At 42.4% G+C, this 20,521-nt stretch overlaps 1 protein-coding gene across 1 annotated transcript; it reads right to left on the bottom strand.

Moving 5' to 3' along the window:
* Positions 1–347: 347 nt before the first annotated feature.
* Positions 348–7,258, bottom strand: LOC311099677 (hyaluronan and proteoglycan link protein 1-like; the record flags this gene model as incomplete). The annotated part of the gene is made up of 5 exons (XM_084140396.1): positions 348–637; positions 723–1,025; positions 1,660–1,858; positions 3,611–3,774; positions 7,156–7,258. The coding sequence occupies 5 exons, from the start codon at positions 7,256–7,258 to the stop codon at positions 348–350; spliced, it is 1,059 nt and encodes a 352-aa protein (XP_083996522.1).
* Between the last annotated feature and the right edge of the window lie 13,263 nt (positions 7,259–20,521).

The following is a 20,521-nucleotide window of genomic DNA, read 5'->3' as shown; positions in this document are numbered from 1 at the left end:
CCCACCACCCCCTTCCCCAAATCCATCCTCCCTTTCTGTTCCTGTGTAGAAATAACAGATTAAATAACATGAACCTTAAATATGCGTAAACTATCCCCAGTACAATATCAGGTCCCAGATTACAAAAAAACATGGATTGTTAAAATGACTCACACCTCTCGTTTTACTGTATCTGAAAAGAAAAAAATCACAGTTTGAACGTTTTTTTGTTTTGTTTTTTTATATCAGTAATTTCCCCTATATGACCTCCCTCTCTCGTAACTCCTCTTCCCATCCTCCTCTCCCTCCTACTCTGTAAATGTATTAGCTTCTCTAGTATGTGTGTGTGTGTGAGCATATTGGGGTTCTCAGTTGTGGCCCTTGAAGCAGTAGACTCCGTACAGCTTGTGTTTCTTGTCAGGGTAGCCGTTGAACCTCACGGCAGCTTCCGTTGGGCTGCATCGCCTACGGGGGCGGGTGATGGGGTAACGGACGCTCCCGTCAGCCAACCAGCCGGCGTCACAGCGGTCGTAGCCCAATAGCTTCCAGGCAGCATACATCTGGCCCACCTTGGCGATCTGAGCTCCGTCCTTCTGACACGCACGCACAGCCTCGTCATATGTCAGCTTGGAGGGGTGGATCAGGTAGTAGAACCGCCCTAAGAGAGGGAGGGAGCGGGTTAGATACACATGTACACACACACACGCAAACACACACACACACACCCCCACACATACTCTCACCTTTGTAGTTGGAGGTGAAACAGAACACGTCGTATCTGTTCTTCTCCTTGTCTCTGAGGCCGTAGTTGCGTACCCCGGGGACAGTGTTCTTGCCCCCACAGGGTTCCCTGGGGGTGGTGATGGGATACTGGACAGATCCATCACTCAGCCACCCCGCGTTGCACCAGTCCAAACCCCCACGCCATGCCTCATACAGCTGGTCAAATGACGCCACGATGGAGTCCTGCTCGCGACACGCCCGCTCAGCATCAAAGAAGTTCAGGTTGTAACGACCCAGCCGAGGGAAGTATGGGTAGACGATACCTGGGAGAGTGGGGGAGAGAGAGAGAGAGGAGAGAGTCAACACCTTAACAGCAATTCATAAAACATCCATTTGCTTTGGGTTTTATATACTCACTTAATCTTAAACAGGTGGAAAACAAAACATAAGTTGTAAAAAATATATATACTGTATATAATAATAGCTAAACCCCATTAGCTTATAGCATTTGATCAAATCCTACAATTTTTATTCCATTGTTATGTGCTGTAGCTCTGATGATGGCAGTAATAGTTGATCATTCTCATATTTAATGGAGCAGGTCTAGCTGGGTGATGCATGGAGTTATACCCTGTTCCTTGGAGGAGTGCCAGGAATGGAAACCTAAATGATGAACTGCATTACTCCGGCCTGACTGTGTGTGTGTGTGTGTGCCCCTGAAAGTCCTCCTGGGTAGTCTCAGCTAGCGGTGCTATATATAGCCAGAACCATGGGCCATTTAGACAAGGACAGGCTGCTACGGAGTTTACACAGTAAATAGACTTTACCAAAGGACGGTTCTCTCAAAAACTTTTGTCAAACAGAGTCCATATTGAATACTAGCTGTTGTGTAGTCAGACTGCAGTGAGGACACACTGTGAAATTGTGTGTTTGTGTGTGTTGAAATGTGTGTGTTACCTTGCAGGTCCAGAGACACCACGGCCGTTCCATCTTCCAACCCGTCGATGACCTCACACTTATATCTCCCATAATCCTCCAGTGTGAGTTCTGTGATGACCAACGACGCATCCGCGGGGGCCGAGTCCAGTAGGTAGACACGTCCATGGAAATGTCCATAGCTCCGCTTGTGGAAACCCATGGCAACAAAGACATCCACCTGGAACAAGAAGAAGAAGGATTTGTAAGTGACGGCATCAGTTAGATCCTGGGTCATTCCACGAAATGAGTGCCTTTTGCATCTCTTTGATATTTTAAGTAGAAATTGTGCACCAATATTGAATTGTAAAAGCCTGTTACATTAAATGAAGTCCCTCTTAATATAGACCACATGGGGAATTCAATAAATCAGATTTTCAATATGAATAATTCAGCATTTTGACATCCCTCCTTGCACCCTGTGTGACTTCTAGAAAGATTTTAACCCACTTAACTTTAACATTTCTCCAAGTTTTCACCATAATTGTAAAGCCCTAGTTATTTTGTCGCTTTGACAAGTCCATTTAGAAGATTATTATTTAATGTGATTAGTCTACATTTACGTCTGTCCCTCATTTTAAGGTCAACCCTGTTACGTGAACTGAACTGTCATTTTAATATGGTAAAAATATTCCTTTTTAAATATTTTTGTTCAAAATTAATATTGAACATCTAATAGTCAAATCATAGTGTAAAAGTAGGTGAGCTGGTTCTACTCTTTTTGGCCATTTTCTGGTGTTGTGTTGTGGAAAATTGTGTGGACCAAGCATAACACTTCAACCCTGTTACCCATAGATAGACAGGCTAGAAATGTTTAAATATATATATATATATATATATATATATATATATATATTTTTTTTTTTTTTTGTGAAGCTTCCATTCAATTGCCCCTTCCTTTTGCACACAACAAGCTTCCATTCCCCCTGTCACATGGGGATTTACGGCTGATTTAAAATGAAATCGTCAACCCTGTTACAGTCAACCTGCTACGGTCAACCCTGTTACTTTATTTGGCACTTAATAGGTACTTACTATAGTAATGTTTTTTATTTAACCTCTTGAGATGGAAAAATGAAGTGTTTTATGAAGTTGAACATTTGTGCTCTTTATGATAGAATGTAAACATTTGGTGAAATCTTTTTTTGGGGCCAAGTTACACTTCCCAAAATGTACCGAATTGGTGGAATGACACTCCTATTGATACTTTGGCCCCACAAAGTTTTAGTAAAAAAACAACGTTTCTATGATTTATAGTAAAAAAGATAGAGGAAGATAAGTGTCTCCAATGACATCATCAACCAATTAGTAGACATTTAGTATTCAATTAGTAGGCAATGCTTACTCATAATTGGTTAAAATCACACGATACACACCGATGATGTCATTGGAAACTTATCTTCATCTGTCTTTTTTACTACAAAACATAGAAAAGCTCAATTTTCACATATGTTGATGTTGGAGTGGTGCTGAAGATGTACAGTATATATATTTTGGGGGGAATTACATTTTCTGGGCAAAGAAAACATTAAAATCACCAGGAATTCAGCAAAAATGTGTTTAATTCAGGAAATCTGTTCACAAGTACACCCACGAATAAAAAAAATAGTTTGTGTCTCAATGTAATCAAGGTATGAAATGATTGTTATTTTCAAATACAATCTCTTTTTGGGCTTAGTTGTGGTCAATTTGCAGTGAACAAATGATTATAATTATGTTCCGGCCCCCCGACCATCAACCGACAAAAATCAGCCTGCGGCTGAATCTAGTTGCCTACCCCTGTCCTAGTCTCTTTTATAACATAGGCTATTCCACATAGTGCACTATTGTTGACCAGACCTGTACAGTATCTGACTCTGATCAAAAGTAGTGCATTATATAGAAAAGGGGTTTTGATTACAGTTTTATGACATTGATTCGAGTGGAAACCCACCTCTTTGAGGTAGTCTGATGTCAGCTTGGTCCATTTGATCCTCAGTTTGGGGTTGGCTGGCAGTGACACATCCCTGTGGAACTTACAGGGCAGGGTGGCATTACCTCCCCGCCTCGACACCACCTTGGACTGCTCCGTCACCACAGAGAGCTGAGGGCCATTCTCTGTAATAAAGGAATGGGTTAAACCATTAGTATTTATTTCTCTCTCATACAGTATCTCTCTCACTCTCTATTCCTAACTTCAACAACAACACTAACCCATTGTTTGGTTCTCTGTATCTTATCAACAAACGGGCTGGTTTATTTTCTCTGAATGGTATTTAACCTGTTTGTTATCACATTATGCCATATGAAATTGACTAGCAAGATCTAGGCATGGAAGCAGAGGCTTGCTCAATAGCTAAATAGTTCCCATCTCTTTTTATCCCAAGTGAAGCACAAAAGCTAGGTTGTTCATCCCTGTCACATACACCATGTTGGTGTAATTTTGATTTAAACAATATAGTTCTGCATTGTATTTTTGTAGCATGTTGTGTAATGCTGATGTAAGTGACCAGTGTATTAGGAGAACCCCTGTAGTCAAACATCAGGTTCCAGAAATCTGTCTATGAGATAATGATGTAGTTATAATGATGCTTATAGATATAATAATAATATGAACTACTGCCAGTCAACCACACATAATAACATTCTGCTAAGGGACTCATTAACATGTATTTACACTTCAAACACATTTACATCCACACGCAAACAAATCTGTTTCCAAAACCATGTATAAAAATCACTCCAAACCAGGGAGATCGTTCAAGATTAACGTCGAAATTGGACGTTTATCCATGTCCTGAAGATGTCGGGAAATACCTTCAAAACCGGCCACCAGGGGAAACAGTGAGCACTAGTACCATCAAGTAGACTTGGGTTTTCCTAGGGCGTTGTGGATGGGGGTGGTGGATAGGCGTAATCAGTGGTGTAAAAATACTTTAAAGTACTACTTAAGTAGTTTTTTGGGGTATCTGTACTTTACTTTACTATTTATATTTTTGACAACTTTTACTTTTAGTTCACTACATTCCTAAAGAAAATAATGTACTTTTTACTCCGTACATTTTCCCTGACACCCAAAAGTACTAGTAAAAAAATGTATGCTTAGCGGGACAGAAAATAGTCATCCCTACTGCCTCTGATCTGGCGGACTCACTAAACACAAATGTTTCATTTGTAAATTATATCTGAGTGTTGGAGTGTGCCCCAAGACAATTGTGCCGTCTGGTTTGCTTAATTTAAGGAATTTGAAATGATTCATACTTTTACTTTTGATACTTAAGTATTTTTTAGCAATTACATTTACTTTTGATACTTAAGTATATTTAAAACCAAATAGTTTTAGACTTTTACTCAAGTAGTATTTTACTGGGTGACTTTCACTTTTACTTGAGTCATTTTCTATTAAGGTATCTTTACTTTTACACAAGTATGACAGTTAGGTACTTTTTCCACCACTGGGCGTAATCCCATGATTTCTGGCTCAGAAGGTTGATCCCAGTCGTGGACACTAGTTTTACATTTTTTGTTTGAACCCTATCCCAAACCTTAACCCTTACTTGACCCATTTGGAATGAGTGCCTAAACTTAACCCTTAACTTTGAAATTTGACGTTTGGAGAAATAGAACGATACAGAGCAGCAGGAGCGACAAAAACACTTTGAAATTTGACGTTTGGAGAACGTAGATGAACGTCTAAATCTGCATTGAGACTGTGAGACCTTGTTGCTCCAAACACCCCCACCCCCTTAAACAGAATCTGGTTACAGGGTTTTCTCTAATACAGCTTGACTGTGCATTCCATCACTACCTCATCTTGTGTTTGATGTTGATGTAATCCTCTCTTCCTGGTGTGGAGCGAATTGATAAGTATAATATGTCAGGAGGCACTATGTAATGCACACAATGGAGCGTCCTCAGTCAATGCTGTGACCATCCTCTGTAGTATGATCCTCAGATGTCCCCCCCCCCAACCCCTTGCTCCAACCCCCAATCCTCTGACTGCACTCTGGGAATTGTCTACCCTACCATGGTTACACACAAGTTATGAATTGTGTTTATCAGTTCCACTAGGATCTTAAAGAAGAAAAAAAGAAATAATTGCTTCATATTCATCACCTCCAGCACCACCCAAACATCAACATATGTGAAAATGGCGCGTTTCTATGATTTATAGTAAAAAAGATAGAGGAAGATAAGTGTTTCCAATGACATCATCAACCAATTAGTAGACATTTAGTAGGCAATTAGTAGGCAATGCCTACTCATAATTGGTTAAAATCACACGATGCACACCGATGATGTCATTGGAAACTTATCTTCCTCTATCTTTTTTACTACAAAACCTAGAAAGCGCAAATTTTCACAAATGTTGATGTTGGAGTGGTGCTGAAGATTTTTAGAAATGTCGTTAAATTTTTGCCAGTTTGCTACAGAAGGAAAATAATCCTGCAGCAACAAGAAATGTGGATTATAATTCATGAAAATAGTAGGGAATTATACATTTTTCGTTAGGGCAAATCAAGTCTGACATTTTCAAATGGAAATTACAAACTTTAGAAACCTTTTAAAACCTTGAATACACTACAAGTTTACATTTCCTGCTGTGCAGGAAAACTCTCAGCAATAAAACAGTGATCAAATTAAGATCCTACATCTGTATATCCCTGTTAGGACCATAGGGACCCATGCTACACTGACTGACTGATTGATCCTATAGGAGTCCTATACTGACTATAGGAGTGAGTTAGCGCTTCCTCTCTCCAGCCAAGTCAGTGAATCTGCCTCCTGAAACTACGATCGATGCTGAAGCTAATTTCTACACAATAGTTCAACAGAACTGCTTACCACACACACAGTACAGTATACTGTTTTAGTTGGAGAGCTGCGCTACACATGCTACTGCTGGTACCACACTCTACCATAGTACTGTATGTGGTAAAACCTCCTTTATATTGTCACTGCAGAAAGAGTGCAGTAGCCAATACACATTCACTGCACCTGCTTTCTAAACATGACACCAACAGTGACATATCTGACCTGCAATCTGACTCTACAGCCCAAATAAAAAGAGATAGCAGATAGGTTATCACACAGAGAAAACAAGACCCCACATAGCTGCCCTATCTCTCTCATTCAACAGTTGCAGTGCGTGAGGATACACACACACAGGCGTGCGCAAACAAACACACACGCTCACACACACACACACACACACACACACACACACACACACACACACACACACACACACACACACACACACACACACACACACACACACACACACACACATACACACACACAGAGAGATAAGATGATACTATGAAACTACAGGAGACATTCCAGGAGTGTGTGTCATAAACAAAACACAGAGACAGGTACATTTACATTTCGGTAATTTAGCAGACACTCTTAACCAGGGCGACTTTCAATTAGAGGTGTTAGACTATCAATGCAGATGGATGTCATACACACACACACACACACACTGGTGTCTACCTTGTACATAGATGGTTCTGTAGTGCTCCAGTTCAGGGTATGCTGTGTCAAAGTTGTCGGCCAAGCTCAGAGAGACCAGGGCACAGATCAGCACAGGAAGCATCTTCTGTCACTACACCGGGGGTCTGCTCACTGCATAAAGAGAGAGGGGGAGAGAGAGCGGGTCAGAACATCCTCACATACCAGCACAACACCTTCCTCCATAAAGTGTGTATGTGTGTGTATGTGTGCGTGTCTGTTGTGTGTGTGTGTGTGCGTGTGTGTGTGTGTGTGTGACCTGAGAATATCCCTCTGTACAGAATATATATCTGCAGTGCTGTACATTCCCTCTAGAGCAGTCTGATTGCAATAGGAATGCAGCACTCTCTGTGTCCTTGTCACAGAAAGCCCCCCCCCCACCCCCATACACCCCCCACCACCACCACAGACAGACACACACACACACATATATGCACACACATGCAGGTAGATGTACACACACAGACACACACCAGAGATATATAGGGCAGTAGCAGAAAGATTTATAGCATGGCATGAGTAAGCAAAACTAGCTATTCTCACGATCATCACCTTCATCATCATGATAATTACAGTAGACATTATCAACATTATCATCATCAATGTCATTATCACTCATCATCTCAATCATTATCATCATCAGCATCATTCTCACTATTACACTCTTTCAATATCATCATCAGCATCTCTCTATCACAACCATGATCAATATAACCTATTCATAAAAATATCAATCTCACATAATCACTATCCTTATCACTAATCCACAGAGCAAGAATACCTATTCCTGTAGAACACTGAAGAAGCTCTAGACTATGTAAGAAGATCGAATACACATAGAGTACTACACACACAGAGAGAGAGGATCATATCGCGTTCCAGGGAGCCAGCCGGAGGGGAAACTTTGCCAAACACACTTTTCTCACCAGCGCCATCACACACTATCCATCTTCAGCCCTGTCCACACACACACACATCCCAAAATGAGAATAGAAGGACTCACCATCTCAAAGTAGAGAGTATACACACACTCCTTTCCCTACTCCTAAAGAGTGTGTGTGAGCACCGACATGCAAAACACAGTGTGTGTGAGCAGTGTGTGAGAGCGGTGTGTGTGTGAGCGGTGTGTGGTGAGTGGTGTGTGGGTTCTCCGCAGTCACTCTGATTGATCCTCAATTATTTTTTCTCTTCCTTCATTCACTCCCTCCATCCCCTAGTGCTGACGCACTGGCTGACACTGCCAGGTAGGGCTTCTGCAGTCAGCAGAACACTACTCTGCAGAGCACACACACACACACACACTGATACAGTATGCACTAACGCACGGACGCACGCCACCCTCTTCCCCCTCCCAGCCTGAAAATAGTAATTAAGCAGACCAAGATGTGGGGAGTGATAAGAGAGAGGAGAAATAGAGAGAGTAGAGAGAAAGAGAGAAATGAGAGAAAAGGGAGAAAGAGTGCAGCGAGAGATAAATTGAGTGATAGAGGAGAGAGAGAGAGAGATATAGAGGCGAGAGAGAGAGAGAGAGAGAGAGAGAGAGAGAGAGAGAGAGAGAGAGAGAGAGAGAGAGAGAGAGAGGTGATGTCCTTTCCTCAGGGAAGGAGAGAGAAACAGCAAGAGAATCTCCTCAACTAAGTTCTCCTCTGCAGGAGAGAGAAATGAAGTGTAAAATAACTTAGAGAGAGAGAAAGGGGGGGGGGAGAGGGAGTGGGGAGATATAGAGTGGCAAAGAGAGAGAAAGGGGGGGAGAGAGGGAGTGGGGAGATATAGAGGGGCAAAGAGAGAGAAAGGGGGAGAGAGGGAGTGGGGAGATATAGAGGGGCAAAGAGAGAGAAAGGGGGGAGGGAGTGGGGAGATATAGAGGGGCAAAGAGAGAGAAAGGGGGGAGGGAGTGGGGAGATATAGAGGGGCAAATAGAGAGAAAAGGGGGAGGGAGTGGGGAGATATAGAGGGGCAAATAGAGAGAAAGGGGGGGAGAGGGAGTGGGGAGATATAGAGGGGCAAAGAGAGAGAAAGGGGGGAGAGGGAGTGGGGAGATATAGAGGGGCAAAGAGAGAGAAAGGGGGGGAGAGGGAGTGGGAGATATAGAGGGGCAAAGAGAGAGAAAGGGGGGGAGGGAGTGGGGAGATATAGAGGGGCAAAGAGAGAGAAATGGGGGAGGGAGTGGGGAGATATAGAGGGGCAAAGAGAGAGAAAGGGGGGGAGAGGGAGTGGGGAGATATAGAGGGGCAAAGAGAGAGAAAGGGGGGAGAGGGAGTGGGGAGATATAGAGGGGCAAAGAGAGAGAAAGGGGGGAGGGAGTGGGGAGATATAGAGGGGCAAATAGAGAGAAAGGGGGGAGGGAGTGGGGAGATATAGAGGGGCAAATAGAGAGAAAGGGGGGGGGGGAGGGAGTGGGGAAATATAGAGGGGGAAAAAAGAGAGAGAAAGGGGGGGGGGAGGGAGTGGGGAGATATAGAGGGACAAAGAGAGAGAAAGGGGGGGAGAGAGGGAGTGGGGAGATATAGAGGGGCAAAGAGAGAGAAAGGGGGGAGAGGGAGTGGGGAGATATAGAGGTGCAAAGAGAGAGAAAGGGAGGGGAGAGAGGGAGTGGGGAGATATAGAGGGGCAAAGAGAGAGAAAGGGGGGAGAGAGTGGGGAGATATAGAGGGGCAAAGAGAGAGAAAGGGGGGAGGGAGTGGGGAGATATAGAGGGGCCAAGAGAGAGAAACGACAGCTCTGCAGCAGTATAAGTGATGCAGAGGTTTAGTATCAATAAGACACGCTACATTAGCCAGCCTGTTAACCTTTAATACAGCTACTGTAGATTAAACACACATAGTCCACAAAGAAGGGAACAGGTGTGTATGTGTTCCCAATCACAGCCAATAACCCTGAGAACTCAAACACTCACTCATATACACACACATGACGTGTGTTTGTCACAATACCTGATGCCACCGGTGCAGACATTCCATTGGCCCATCTGTGTGGAGAGTAAACAGGCAGGAGTGTTTTACGGGCCAGTAGTGTGTGTGTGCATGTGTGTGTGTGTGGTTTGGTTTTACTATCCTTGTGGGGACCAGAAGTCCTCACAAGGATAGTAAACCAAGGAAAATTTGGACAAGTGGGGACATTTCACCGGTCCCAACATGGAAAAAGGCTATTTTAGGCTTAGGTTTAGGGTTAGGGTTACAATTAGGGTTAGAGTTAAAATGAAGGTTAGGGGTTAGGTTTAGTTTTAGGGTTAAGGTTAGGGTTAAGGTTAGGGTTAGGGGTTAGTGAAATATGATTTTTAATGGGAATAAATGTTTTGGTCCCCACAAGGATAGTAAAACAAACATGTGTGTGGATGCCCATCAGCTGTGATGCTCTGATGATGGAGTTGTATTGTGAATTTTCTTATGAAGAGTCTAAGTATCTCTAATGGAACTACTGACAACTATGACCATGATGTTATGTTTACATTAAAGAATGGACTGACAGGGTACCGATACAGCTGTAGAGGAATATAAGGAGGATGTGGTGGACAGGTCGTCATTGTAAAGAAGAATGTGGTCTTAATTGACTTAAAAGGCAACACACTGTGATACAGTCCAGAGTAAACATAGAGAGAACGAGACAGAAAGAGAGAGAGATTTGACTGGACATGAGTTGGAGTGTACGTATCAACAGCTAGAGGAATGATGGCGATACAATATCAAAGAACAGCTGGTGGTGAGACAGAGAGCAAGAGAAACACACAAACACACACACACACACACACACACACTTAAGGTGCTCATTGCCAAGTTCAAATATAAAGTATACAGATGATATCACAGTGCTGGGTGGGTTCTTATTTAAACACTCAAATCAGGCTGTCACACACACACACACACACACACACACACACACGGGCTGGCTAAAACATTGCAATCAGGCTATCGCAGTGAAAACCAGCTGGCGCCCTCACTTTATATTTCCATTCCTAATTTGGGAACAAAGTTCTGGGAACATGTCTATTAACCTCCATGTGACAATCACACACCGAGTAATGGTTAATGCATTAGAGAATGGTGTTTGCACTGTCGTCTTTACGAGAATTAAAGCACCCTTTAGCATTTAAATGGATAGTTCACCCAATGACCAAATGACTGGTGTGTTCCCTTGCCTGAAAGTAGCTGGGCAAAGGAAGACTACAATCCACACTATGGGCACAAATCACCTCAAAGTAACTATCCCTTTAAAGCTTTGACCCCTTTACCATATTGATGAATGAACGTGTGACAAGCTCTTTCACAAGACACTAAGGATAGTGGATATGAGATGACTAAAGCCCTATGTTGGGTTCACTCTAGGACACACACTTAGGTGCATCGGTGGAGGATTGCACAAACACTTTCCAGCACAAACTTAAAGTAGACTGCATGGGGGCTCCAAGACAAATCTTTCCAAGAAACACTGTGAGGTCTCCCACCTCTGTCTCTCCAGTCCCCTCCCACCCCACGGGCCCCTGGTTTTTGCCCTCTCCATCCCCCCTTTGGCCCCTGGGTCCATGCTCTGGCTCTGTGTCTGGCAACCCACAGCACTAGCAATAATATGATTTGGGGAGTCATTGTTTCTGTCCTTCCTGTTTTTCACTGAGTGGATTATAATGAAACAACAATAATACAGCTAGCAGCATGTTGGGAAACTCTACATTCATTCAATCCATCTTTGAATCAAATTAAATCAAACTCAAAGGGAAAATTCACTCAAAAACTATATTTTGGTATTTATTTCATTAGTCCACTGTTGATACAGTCCCAAAATGTTTTGCATGTCAGCAGTCAAGTTTTCAAGATATTGGACTTTCAAGAGCCAAAGTGTATCATGTATTTTACAGGACTGCCACTAAAAGGGTTTATGCTAATGAAGAATACACTGTGCCCACTGCCTGTTGGAAGGGATGAAGGATGTATTTCTATTAAGTATTCTAGCAGAACCCCATAGCTTTGTGTTGGGAAAGCCCCTTGATCTGTGGGGTCTTGAGGAATGCCCTGGATGGAGTGATGTCTGATGTCTATATTTTCACATTGTGTCACCTGTCTGAGAGTCCCGTACCCTTGTCCCTGCCGTAGCTAACACATATCAGGTTCTCTCCAGAGAACAGGACAACACAACCACTCCCAGTGTTTGTGTGCATGCGTGCATGCATGTTTTCATATTGACGGTGGGTAACCAGATAGCCAGTCGGTGACATAACATTATGACTGGGCACTGACTGACTGAGTGTCCTCCATTACTGGTCCTTTATGACCGTCATCAATATGTCACAATATGTCCACTTTCAGAGCTCCATACAACATTGTCTACATTCCATAGGTTGGAGGAGAAAGGAGGGTGACCATGACACACCCAGTGACCAATGCCTAGAGCTGACCTTACTTATGACCAAACACACATATCAGAGAGGACAATTAACCCTCACAAATCTTCTCTCTAGGCCAAGCATAAAACAGACTCTCTGGCTACAGTTATACACTCTGTGGAATCTTCCCCAGCACACATACTTCTTGGGAGTCTGCCCGAGCAGCACCAAGACTGAATCAGGGCTGCAGAATGACAGGCATGTCCCAACAGTAACCAGCTATAGTGACATCCTAATGGACTGTGACTGAGAGTGGGATCCTGCGGTTCATCACTGAGCTGATTTTTTGATGAGTCATCATGCCTCTGCGAGGAGTGACGGACAAACACACACAAACACAAACACAAACACAAACACAAACACAAAGAAATATGTCTACACGTGGTATTAAAATGTGTCTCATATCCGTCCACTGTGTCCGCATTGTGACTGGATTCCCTGTATGGAAATGATTTGACAGCTAATATTTCAAAATAACATTTATGTAGGCCCTTGGTTCAATTCCCCCCCCCCCCCCCCGCATTAACAGTTTTTATCTTGCTATGTCAGTCACTGACAGTCACTCAATTAGTCCATGTCAGCTGACATTTTCTAGATTGGTAAGTTAAGTCTAGTCAGCTATCACTCTCACTCAGATATCATATTAAAAACTGCAAACATTTTTCTCCACTCTATGGCAAAATGAGTGGAATTGCATGAAATTAGTTATAAAAATGATTAATCTTCTCTCTGCCCCATGGCAAAATGTGTAGAGTTGCAGCAAAATTGCAGCTAATTTTTTTTAGATGGGTAAATTAGTCTAGCCAGCTATCTAAACATGTAGTAATCATGGTCGAATTACAGACCGGGGGGCCCCCATTGATTTTGTTAGTCACTCTCACTCAAATAACATACAGTTTTAAAAAATGTAAACATCTCTCTCCCCCTTATGGCAAAATGTGTAAAATTGCAGGAAATTGCACTTAGGGCCCCCAAAAGCCTAGGGCCGGCTCTGACTGCATGTGTGGGTATGGATGTGGGTACGCAGACCCCCGAGCCACTGCGGCCCCTCATGATGAGTTCGGATTTTTTGTGGCCCCCACCCCCATCAAAGTTGCCCATCTCTGATTTAAATGGTTTCACTGTCTAGATCTGTTTACACTTGTAAGATATCCAGACACAATGCATGCCTGACTACTTCCGGGTTTGGTCAGGAAGATCTGATCACAATCAGATCACAATGCATCTTTTAATGTCTGAAAATGTGGGCACAATCAGAAGGTGGACAAGATCAGGACAAAGGATACATGTTAGCACCAGGTTTAAACGGGACTAGAGAGTCTGCAAAGAGCCTACACTCTTAGAAAAAAGGGTTCCAAAATGGTTATTTGGCTGTCCCCATAGGGGAACCCTTTTGGGTTCCAGGTAGAACCCATTTGGGTTCCATGTAGAACCCTCTGTAGAAAGGGTTCTATATCACAGGAGGTTGGTGGCACCTTCATCGGGGAGGACAGGCTCGTGGTAATGGCTGGAGTGGAATAGGTGGAATGGTATCAAATACATCAAACACATGGTTTCCCTTCGCTCCTTTACAGCCATTATTATGAGCTGTCTGCCCCTCAGCAGCCTCCACTGTGCTACATGGAACCCAAAAGGGTTCTACCTGGAACAAAAAGGGTTCTACCTGCAACCAAAAAGGGGTTTTTCAAAGGGTTCTCTTATTGGGAGAGCCGAAGAACCCTTTAAGGTTCTAGATGGCACCTTTGTTTTCTAAGCGTGTATTCCTTAGTCTCATGACATTATCAACTGATAAGGAGCAGAGCCATACTATAGATCTAGAGAGAGAAGCCAGAGAACGATGAAAGACACGATACAGAGAGAGAGAGATAGAGAGATACAGAGAGAGAGAGATAGAGAGATACAGAGAGAGAGAGATACGGAGAGAGAGAGAGAGAGAGAGAGAGATACAGAGATAGAGAGATAGAGACAGAGGAAGGGAGAATAGAGAAAGCCAGAGTAAGCTAGAGAGAGAAAACAAGAGAGAGGATGAAGCCTACAGACTTCAGAACTACCTTCACCTACTGCAGGGATGGCTACCATCTTCATCGAGAGCTACTGGGTGTGCACTGCGGGGCTTTCGTTCCAGCCCTGCTCTAGCACACTATTGCTCCAACCGTGCTCTAACACAATATGCAGCTGCTCATCAGGACCTTTATTAGCTTCAGGTGTGTGAGTAGAGTTGGAGCACACACATACTGTAGAGGTGTAATGCTATATTTCATATCCCCTAGCGACCATGCAGAGTATTACAACACTCAGTTACTCACCAACAATCCCCTGTCACAACTAATCATCCTATTCCATATGTTTACATGTAGCATCCTCCCAGCAGCCCATGGGAGCTCTTGGCAGTGAGTGTGTCGGGACAGAGATGGGGAAGAGAAGCTTTATAGGAAGTAAACGAACAGGTTCCATTTCATGCATATCTAACTGACACACACACACACACACACACACACACACTCATCTAGACCAGGGATGGGCAACTTTGATGGGGGTGGGGGCCACAAAACGGACGCCCTCATGGGTTTTCACGCACGACAGTGTTTAGGGTTTACAGAGAATGGTGCGACAAACAAAAAACATCCAGTCAGTGGCAGTTCTGTGGGCGAAAACCGCTTGTTGATGAGAGAGGTCGAAGGTGAATGGCAAGAATCGTGCAAGCTAACAAGCGTGCCACAAACACACAAATAATGGCGCAGTACAACAGTGGTGTGCAGAACGGCAACTCGGAACGCACAACTCATCGATCCTTGTCACGGATAGGCTATTGCAGCAGACAACCACAACGGGTTCCACTCCTTTCAGCTAAAAACAAGAAGAAGCAGCTCCAGCAGTGGAGGCTGCTGAGGGGAGGAAGGCTCATAATAATGGCTGGAATGGAGCTAATGGAATGGCATCAAACCATGTGTTTTGTGTATTTGATACCATTCCACCCATTCCACTCATACCTAATAAACTGGCTGGTGAATGTATAACTATATATACAGTGCCTTCGGAAAGTATTCAGACCCCTTGACTTTTTCCACATTTTGTTACGTTAAAGCCTTATTCTAAAATAGATTAAATAAAAATAAAATCCTCAGCAATCTACACACAATACCAGATAATGGCAAAGCAAGAACAGGTTTTTAGACATTTTTGCACATTTATAAAAAAATAAAAAACAGAAATACCTTATATACATAATTATTCAGACCCTTTGCTACGAGACTCGAAATTGATCTCAGGTGCATCCTGTTTCCATTGATCATCCTTGAGCTGTTTCTACAACTTGATTGGAGTCCACCTGTGGTAAATTCAATTGATTGAACATGATTTGGAAAGGCACACAGTTGACAGTGCATGTCAAATTAAATCAAATAAAATGTCACATGCGCCGAATACAACAGGTGTAGACCTTACCGTGAAATGCTTACTTACAAGCCCTTAACCAACAATGCAGTTTGAAGAAAAATAAGAGTTAAGAAAAATATTTACTAAATATACTAAAGTAAAAAATAAAAGAGCAACAATAAAATAACAGTAACGAGGCTATATACAGGGGGTACTGGTACAGAGTCAATGTGCGGGGGTACAGGTTAGTCGAGGTAATTAAGGTAATATGTACATGTAGGTAGGTAGGGGTAAAATGACTGTGCATAGATAATAGATAATAAACAGCGAGTAGCAGCAGCTTTAAAAAAAAAAGGTCAATGCAAATAGTCCGGGTAGGCATTTGATAAGCTGTTCAGTAGTCTTATGGCTTGGGGGTAGAAGCTGTTAAGAAGCCTTTTGGACCTAGAGCTGGTGCTCTGGTACCGCTTGCCGTGCGGTAGCAGAGAGAACAGTCTATGACTAGGGTGGCTGGAGTCTTTGGCAATTTTTAGGGCCTTCCTCTGACACGCCTAGTATAGAGGTCCTGGATGGAAGGAAGCTTGGCCCCAGTGATGTACTGGGCCGTACGCACTACCCTCTGTAGCGCTTTGCGGTCGGAGGCCGAGCAGTTGCCATACCAGGCGGTGATGCAACCAGTAAGGATGCTCTCGATAGTGCAGCTGTATAACTTTTTGAGGATCTGAGGACCCATGCCAAATCTTTTCAGTCTCCTGAGGGGGAATAGGCGTTGTCGTTCCCTCTTTACGACTGTCTTGGTGTGTTTGGACCAAAAACCAAGCCATGAGCCATGTGTGGGGTACAGAGATGAGGTAGTCTTAAAAAAATCATGTTAAGCACTATTATTGCACACAGAGTGAGTCCATGCAACTTATTATGTGACTTGTTAAGCACATTTTAACTCCTGAAGTTATTTAGGCTTGCCATAACAAAGGTGTTGCATACTTATTGACTCAAGACATTTCAGCTTTTCCTTTTTTATGAATTAGTAAAAATTTCGAAAAACGTAATTCCACTTTGACATTATGGGGTATTGTGTATAGGCCAGTGACAAAAAAATCTCAATTTAATCCATTTTAAATTCAGGCTATAACACAACAAATGTGGAAAAAGTCAACTGGTGTGAATACTTTCTGAAGGCATGGTATATAGCGCTTGTTGTTTTTTGGGGGGAAATTGATCCGCGGGCTTACAAAAGGGGGGCGGGCCGCCAGTTGTCCATCCCTGATCTAGACAGAAAAAATATGACAACAGCCTGGGTATTGGGTATTATATTTCTGCATCAATTATGTCAGACGATGCAGAGATGGAAAAAGTACCCAATTGTCATACTTGAGTAAAAGTAAATATACCTTAATAGAAAATGACTCAAGTAAAAGTGAAAGTCACCCAGTAAAACACTACTTGAGTAAAAGTCTATAACTATTTGGTTTTAAATATACTTAAGTATCAAAAGTAAATGTAATTGCAAAAATATACTTAAGTATCAAAAGTAAAAGTATAAATCATTTCAAATTGCTTATATTAAGCAAACCAGACGGCACAATTATTATTATTTATTTTTACAGCTAGCCAGAGGCATGCTCCAACATAATTTACAAATGAAGCATTTGTGTTTAGTGAGTTCGCCAGATCAGAGGCAGTAGGGATGACCATGGATGTTCTCTTGATGAGTGTGTGAATTGGACCATTTTCCTGTCCTGCTAAGCATTCAAAATGTAACAAGTACTTTTGGGTGTCAGGGAAAATGTATGGAGTAAAAAGTACATAATGTTCTTTAGGAATGTAGTGAAGTAAAAGTAAAAGTTGTCAAAAAATATAAATAGTAAAGTAAAGTACAGATACCCCCCAAAAAACGACTTAAGTAGTACTTTAAAGTATTTTTACTTAAGTACTTTACACCACTGAGACTATGCAGCATTATACACACATGTACTGCTAGTCTTTCTGATTTAGGGATAAGGTATTGGACAAAAGGTTAAAAAAGTGTTGAGTGAATTTAGCTAGTGGAGACGGTTAGTTGTAGGTTAGGCTCTGGACTGTCTTCAGACACTTGGCTGGTGAAGGAGACTACTCCGCAAGCCATCTGAGAGAGTAGGAGTTGAGGACATGGTTTAGGGGGTAGTGGGTTAGCGAGACATGAGTTACACTCTGGATAGTGTCACTGTCTTGCCTGAGGTCACCTGACTAACCAAGCCAATCTAAGCGCTTCAGATTAGATTGCAGCCTACATCCAGTAAACCCTGTGGTTTGGTAGGCATTCTGAAGGGCTACACACGTCTACACAACTACAGGCAACCCAATTGTCTGTGGAGATTGATTGGTGTGTCTGTGCAATACTACACATATCTTAAAGTCTTTCATTCAGCTCACTTCCACTACTTATGGGGAGATATTGTATATAGGGTATTGCCAGATATGTTAGTTTACTTCATTACTTAACAAGGTACATCTTTATTTCCTATAAGCACGGGTTGGAACACTAGAAAGGCTGTTCCTCCCTTCATTCATCCATTATCTGACCTAAAGAGTGGACTACTATTCACTCTGTAGCCCAAGACCAGACTTTGTGTTTGTAGTCCTTGGGCATTAGTCTAAACTACACTGTACACACACCCAGTGGCCAGGCATTTCCCCCTACCTCAAAGAGCCTTTATGTGACTCTCATAGTTTGCCTCTCTCAGGTTAGAGAATGAATATACTCAGGTTTATGTTAGAGCGTGAACATAGTCAGGTTTATATTAGAGAGTGAACATAGTCAGGTTTATGTTAGAGAGTGAACATAGTCAGGTTTATGTTAGAGAGTGAACATAGTCAGGTTTATGTTAGAGAGTGAACATAGTCAGGTTTATATTAGAGAGTGAACATAGTCAGGTTTATGTTAGAGAGTGAACATAGTCAGGTTTATGTTAGAGAGTGAACATAGTCAGGTTTATATTAGAGAGTGAACATAGTCAGGTTTATGTTAGAGAGTGAACATAGTCAGGTTTATATTAGAGAGTGAACATAGTCAGGTTTATGTTAGAGAGTGAACATAGTCAGGTTTATGTTAGAGAGTGAACATAGTCAGGTTTATGTTAGAGAGTGAACATAGTCAGGTTTATGTTAGAGAGTGAACATAGTCAGGTTTATATTAGAGAGTGAACATAGTCAGGTTTATGTTAGAGAGTGAACATAGTCAGGTTTATATTAGAGAGTGAACATAGTCAGGTTTATGTTAGAGAGTGAACATAGTCAGGTTTATGTTAGAGAATAAACATAGTCAGGTTTGTGTGGGGAAGAGAATGATTTAGCCTGGGGACGAGGTTAAGTTTGAGGTTAAGTTGTGTGTAAAATAATGAACATAGTCTCTTCCACCAGCGGGTTCTCTCTCTGTCAGCTCTATATATGGTAGCAATTAGCCTGGGGACAAGGTTAACTTCATGTGTGTAAGGTTCATGTGTGTAGGAAAATGAACATACTGTATGTCAGGTTCGTGTGTATCCGGACTCATTATGAATGTTATGATGTAACAGCCTGTAGGTGTTTCACTAGTCCTCTCAGCTGGAGAGAAACCTCCTTCTGTGACTAATAGATTAATAAAGAAAATGCTGTAAAAATGTACAATACGCGGCTCAAACGGAACACAGACTCTGTTACTGGGTTAGGGCTGGGCTGGGTGGGGTATTTAGTATTGGGTGGGGTATTTATGTATTTATTCCTGGGTGGGGTATTTGTGTATTTATTCCTGGGTGGGGTATTTGTTTGAATGCAGGGCTGGTTCCTTAAAGGCCCATTACAGCTGTTATTATATAAATATAAAATAATTTCTGGGTAACAGAACCTTACTGTAATAGATTTTCATTCAAATTGTCAAAAAATAGCCTTTATCAAAAAACGATTTCTCAAGCAAGAATTTTGCTAGGACTGTCTGGGAATGGTCTGAGTGGGGAGGAGAAAACTGAAAACTAGCTGTTATTGGCAGAGCGGTTTGGAACTCTCTTTCCTATTGGTCTATTTACGAACGTCACCAGGCAGGCCAAAACTCCATCCCACCACAACAGGCAGAAATTTCAGGCGGTCTTTTCAAACAGTCCTTACACTAAAAGGGCATTATCATCATTTTCACAATATCACAGTTTTATTCCAACCTCATAGTGTGGAAATATAAAACACAAGAAAATCACGTTTTTGACTACACTGTCCCTTTAAATATGCAGTATCACAAGTAGAGCAGTCAGAAGCTTGTTGCACAATGGATACATTTTCCCCCACGGTGAGAGTGGTGGGTTCAAAAAGGTCCACACACACACACACACATATACACTCATTAGTTCCTCTGCAGGTTTTGACGCCATTCTCACACCACTGTGGATCCTACAAAGAGCCTTCAGTATAGAATACACTGGGTCTGTGACTACTGGACTAGGTATCGTCGATGCTAGTACCAGTAGAGGCCAATAAAGATTAACGCTTTCACCTCTGATATAACAGTCATCTCTAGGGGCAACTTTGGACACCAGAGACACTGGACCATGGACATCTGAGAGCTTCAAAAAGCAAAAATTCACTCACCATTTT

The sequence above is a fragment of the Coregonus lavaretus genome (assembly GCF_964263955.1).
Source record: "Coregonus lavaretus genome assembly, chromosome: 24".
In the NCBI taxonomy this organism is placed as follows: Eukaryota; Metazoa; Chordata; class Actinopteri; order Salmoniformes; family Salmonidae; genus Coregonus; species Coregonus lavaretus.
The sequence above is the reverse complement of the archived record's forward strand: the minus strand, read 5'-3'. Positions and strand labels throughout refer to the sequence as shown.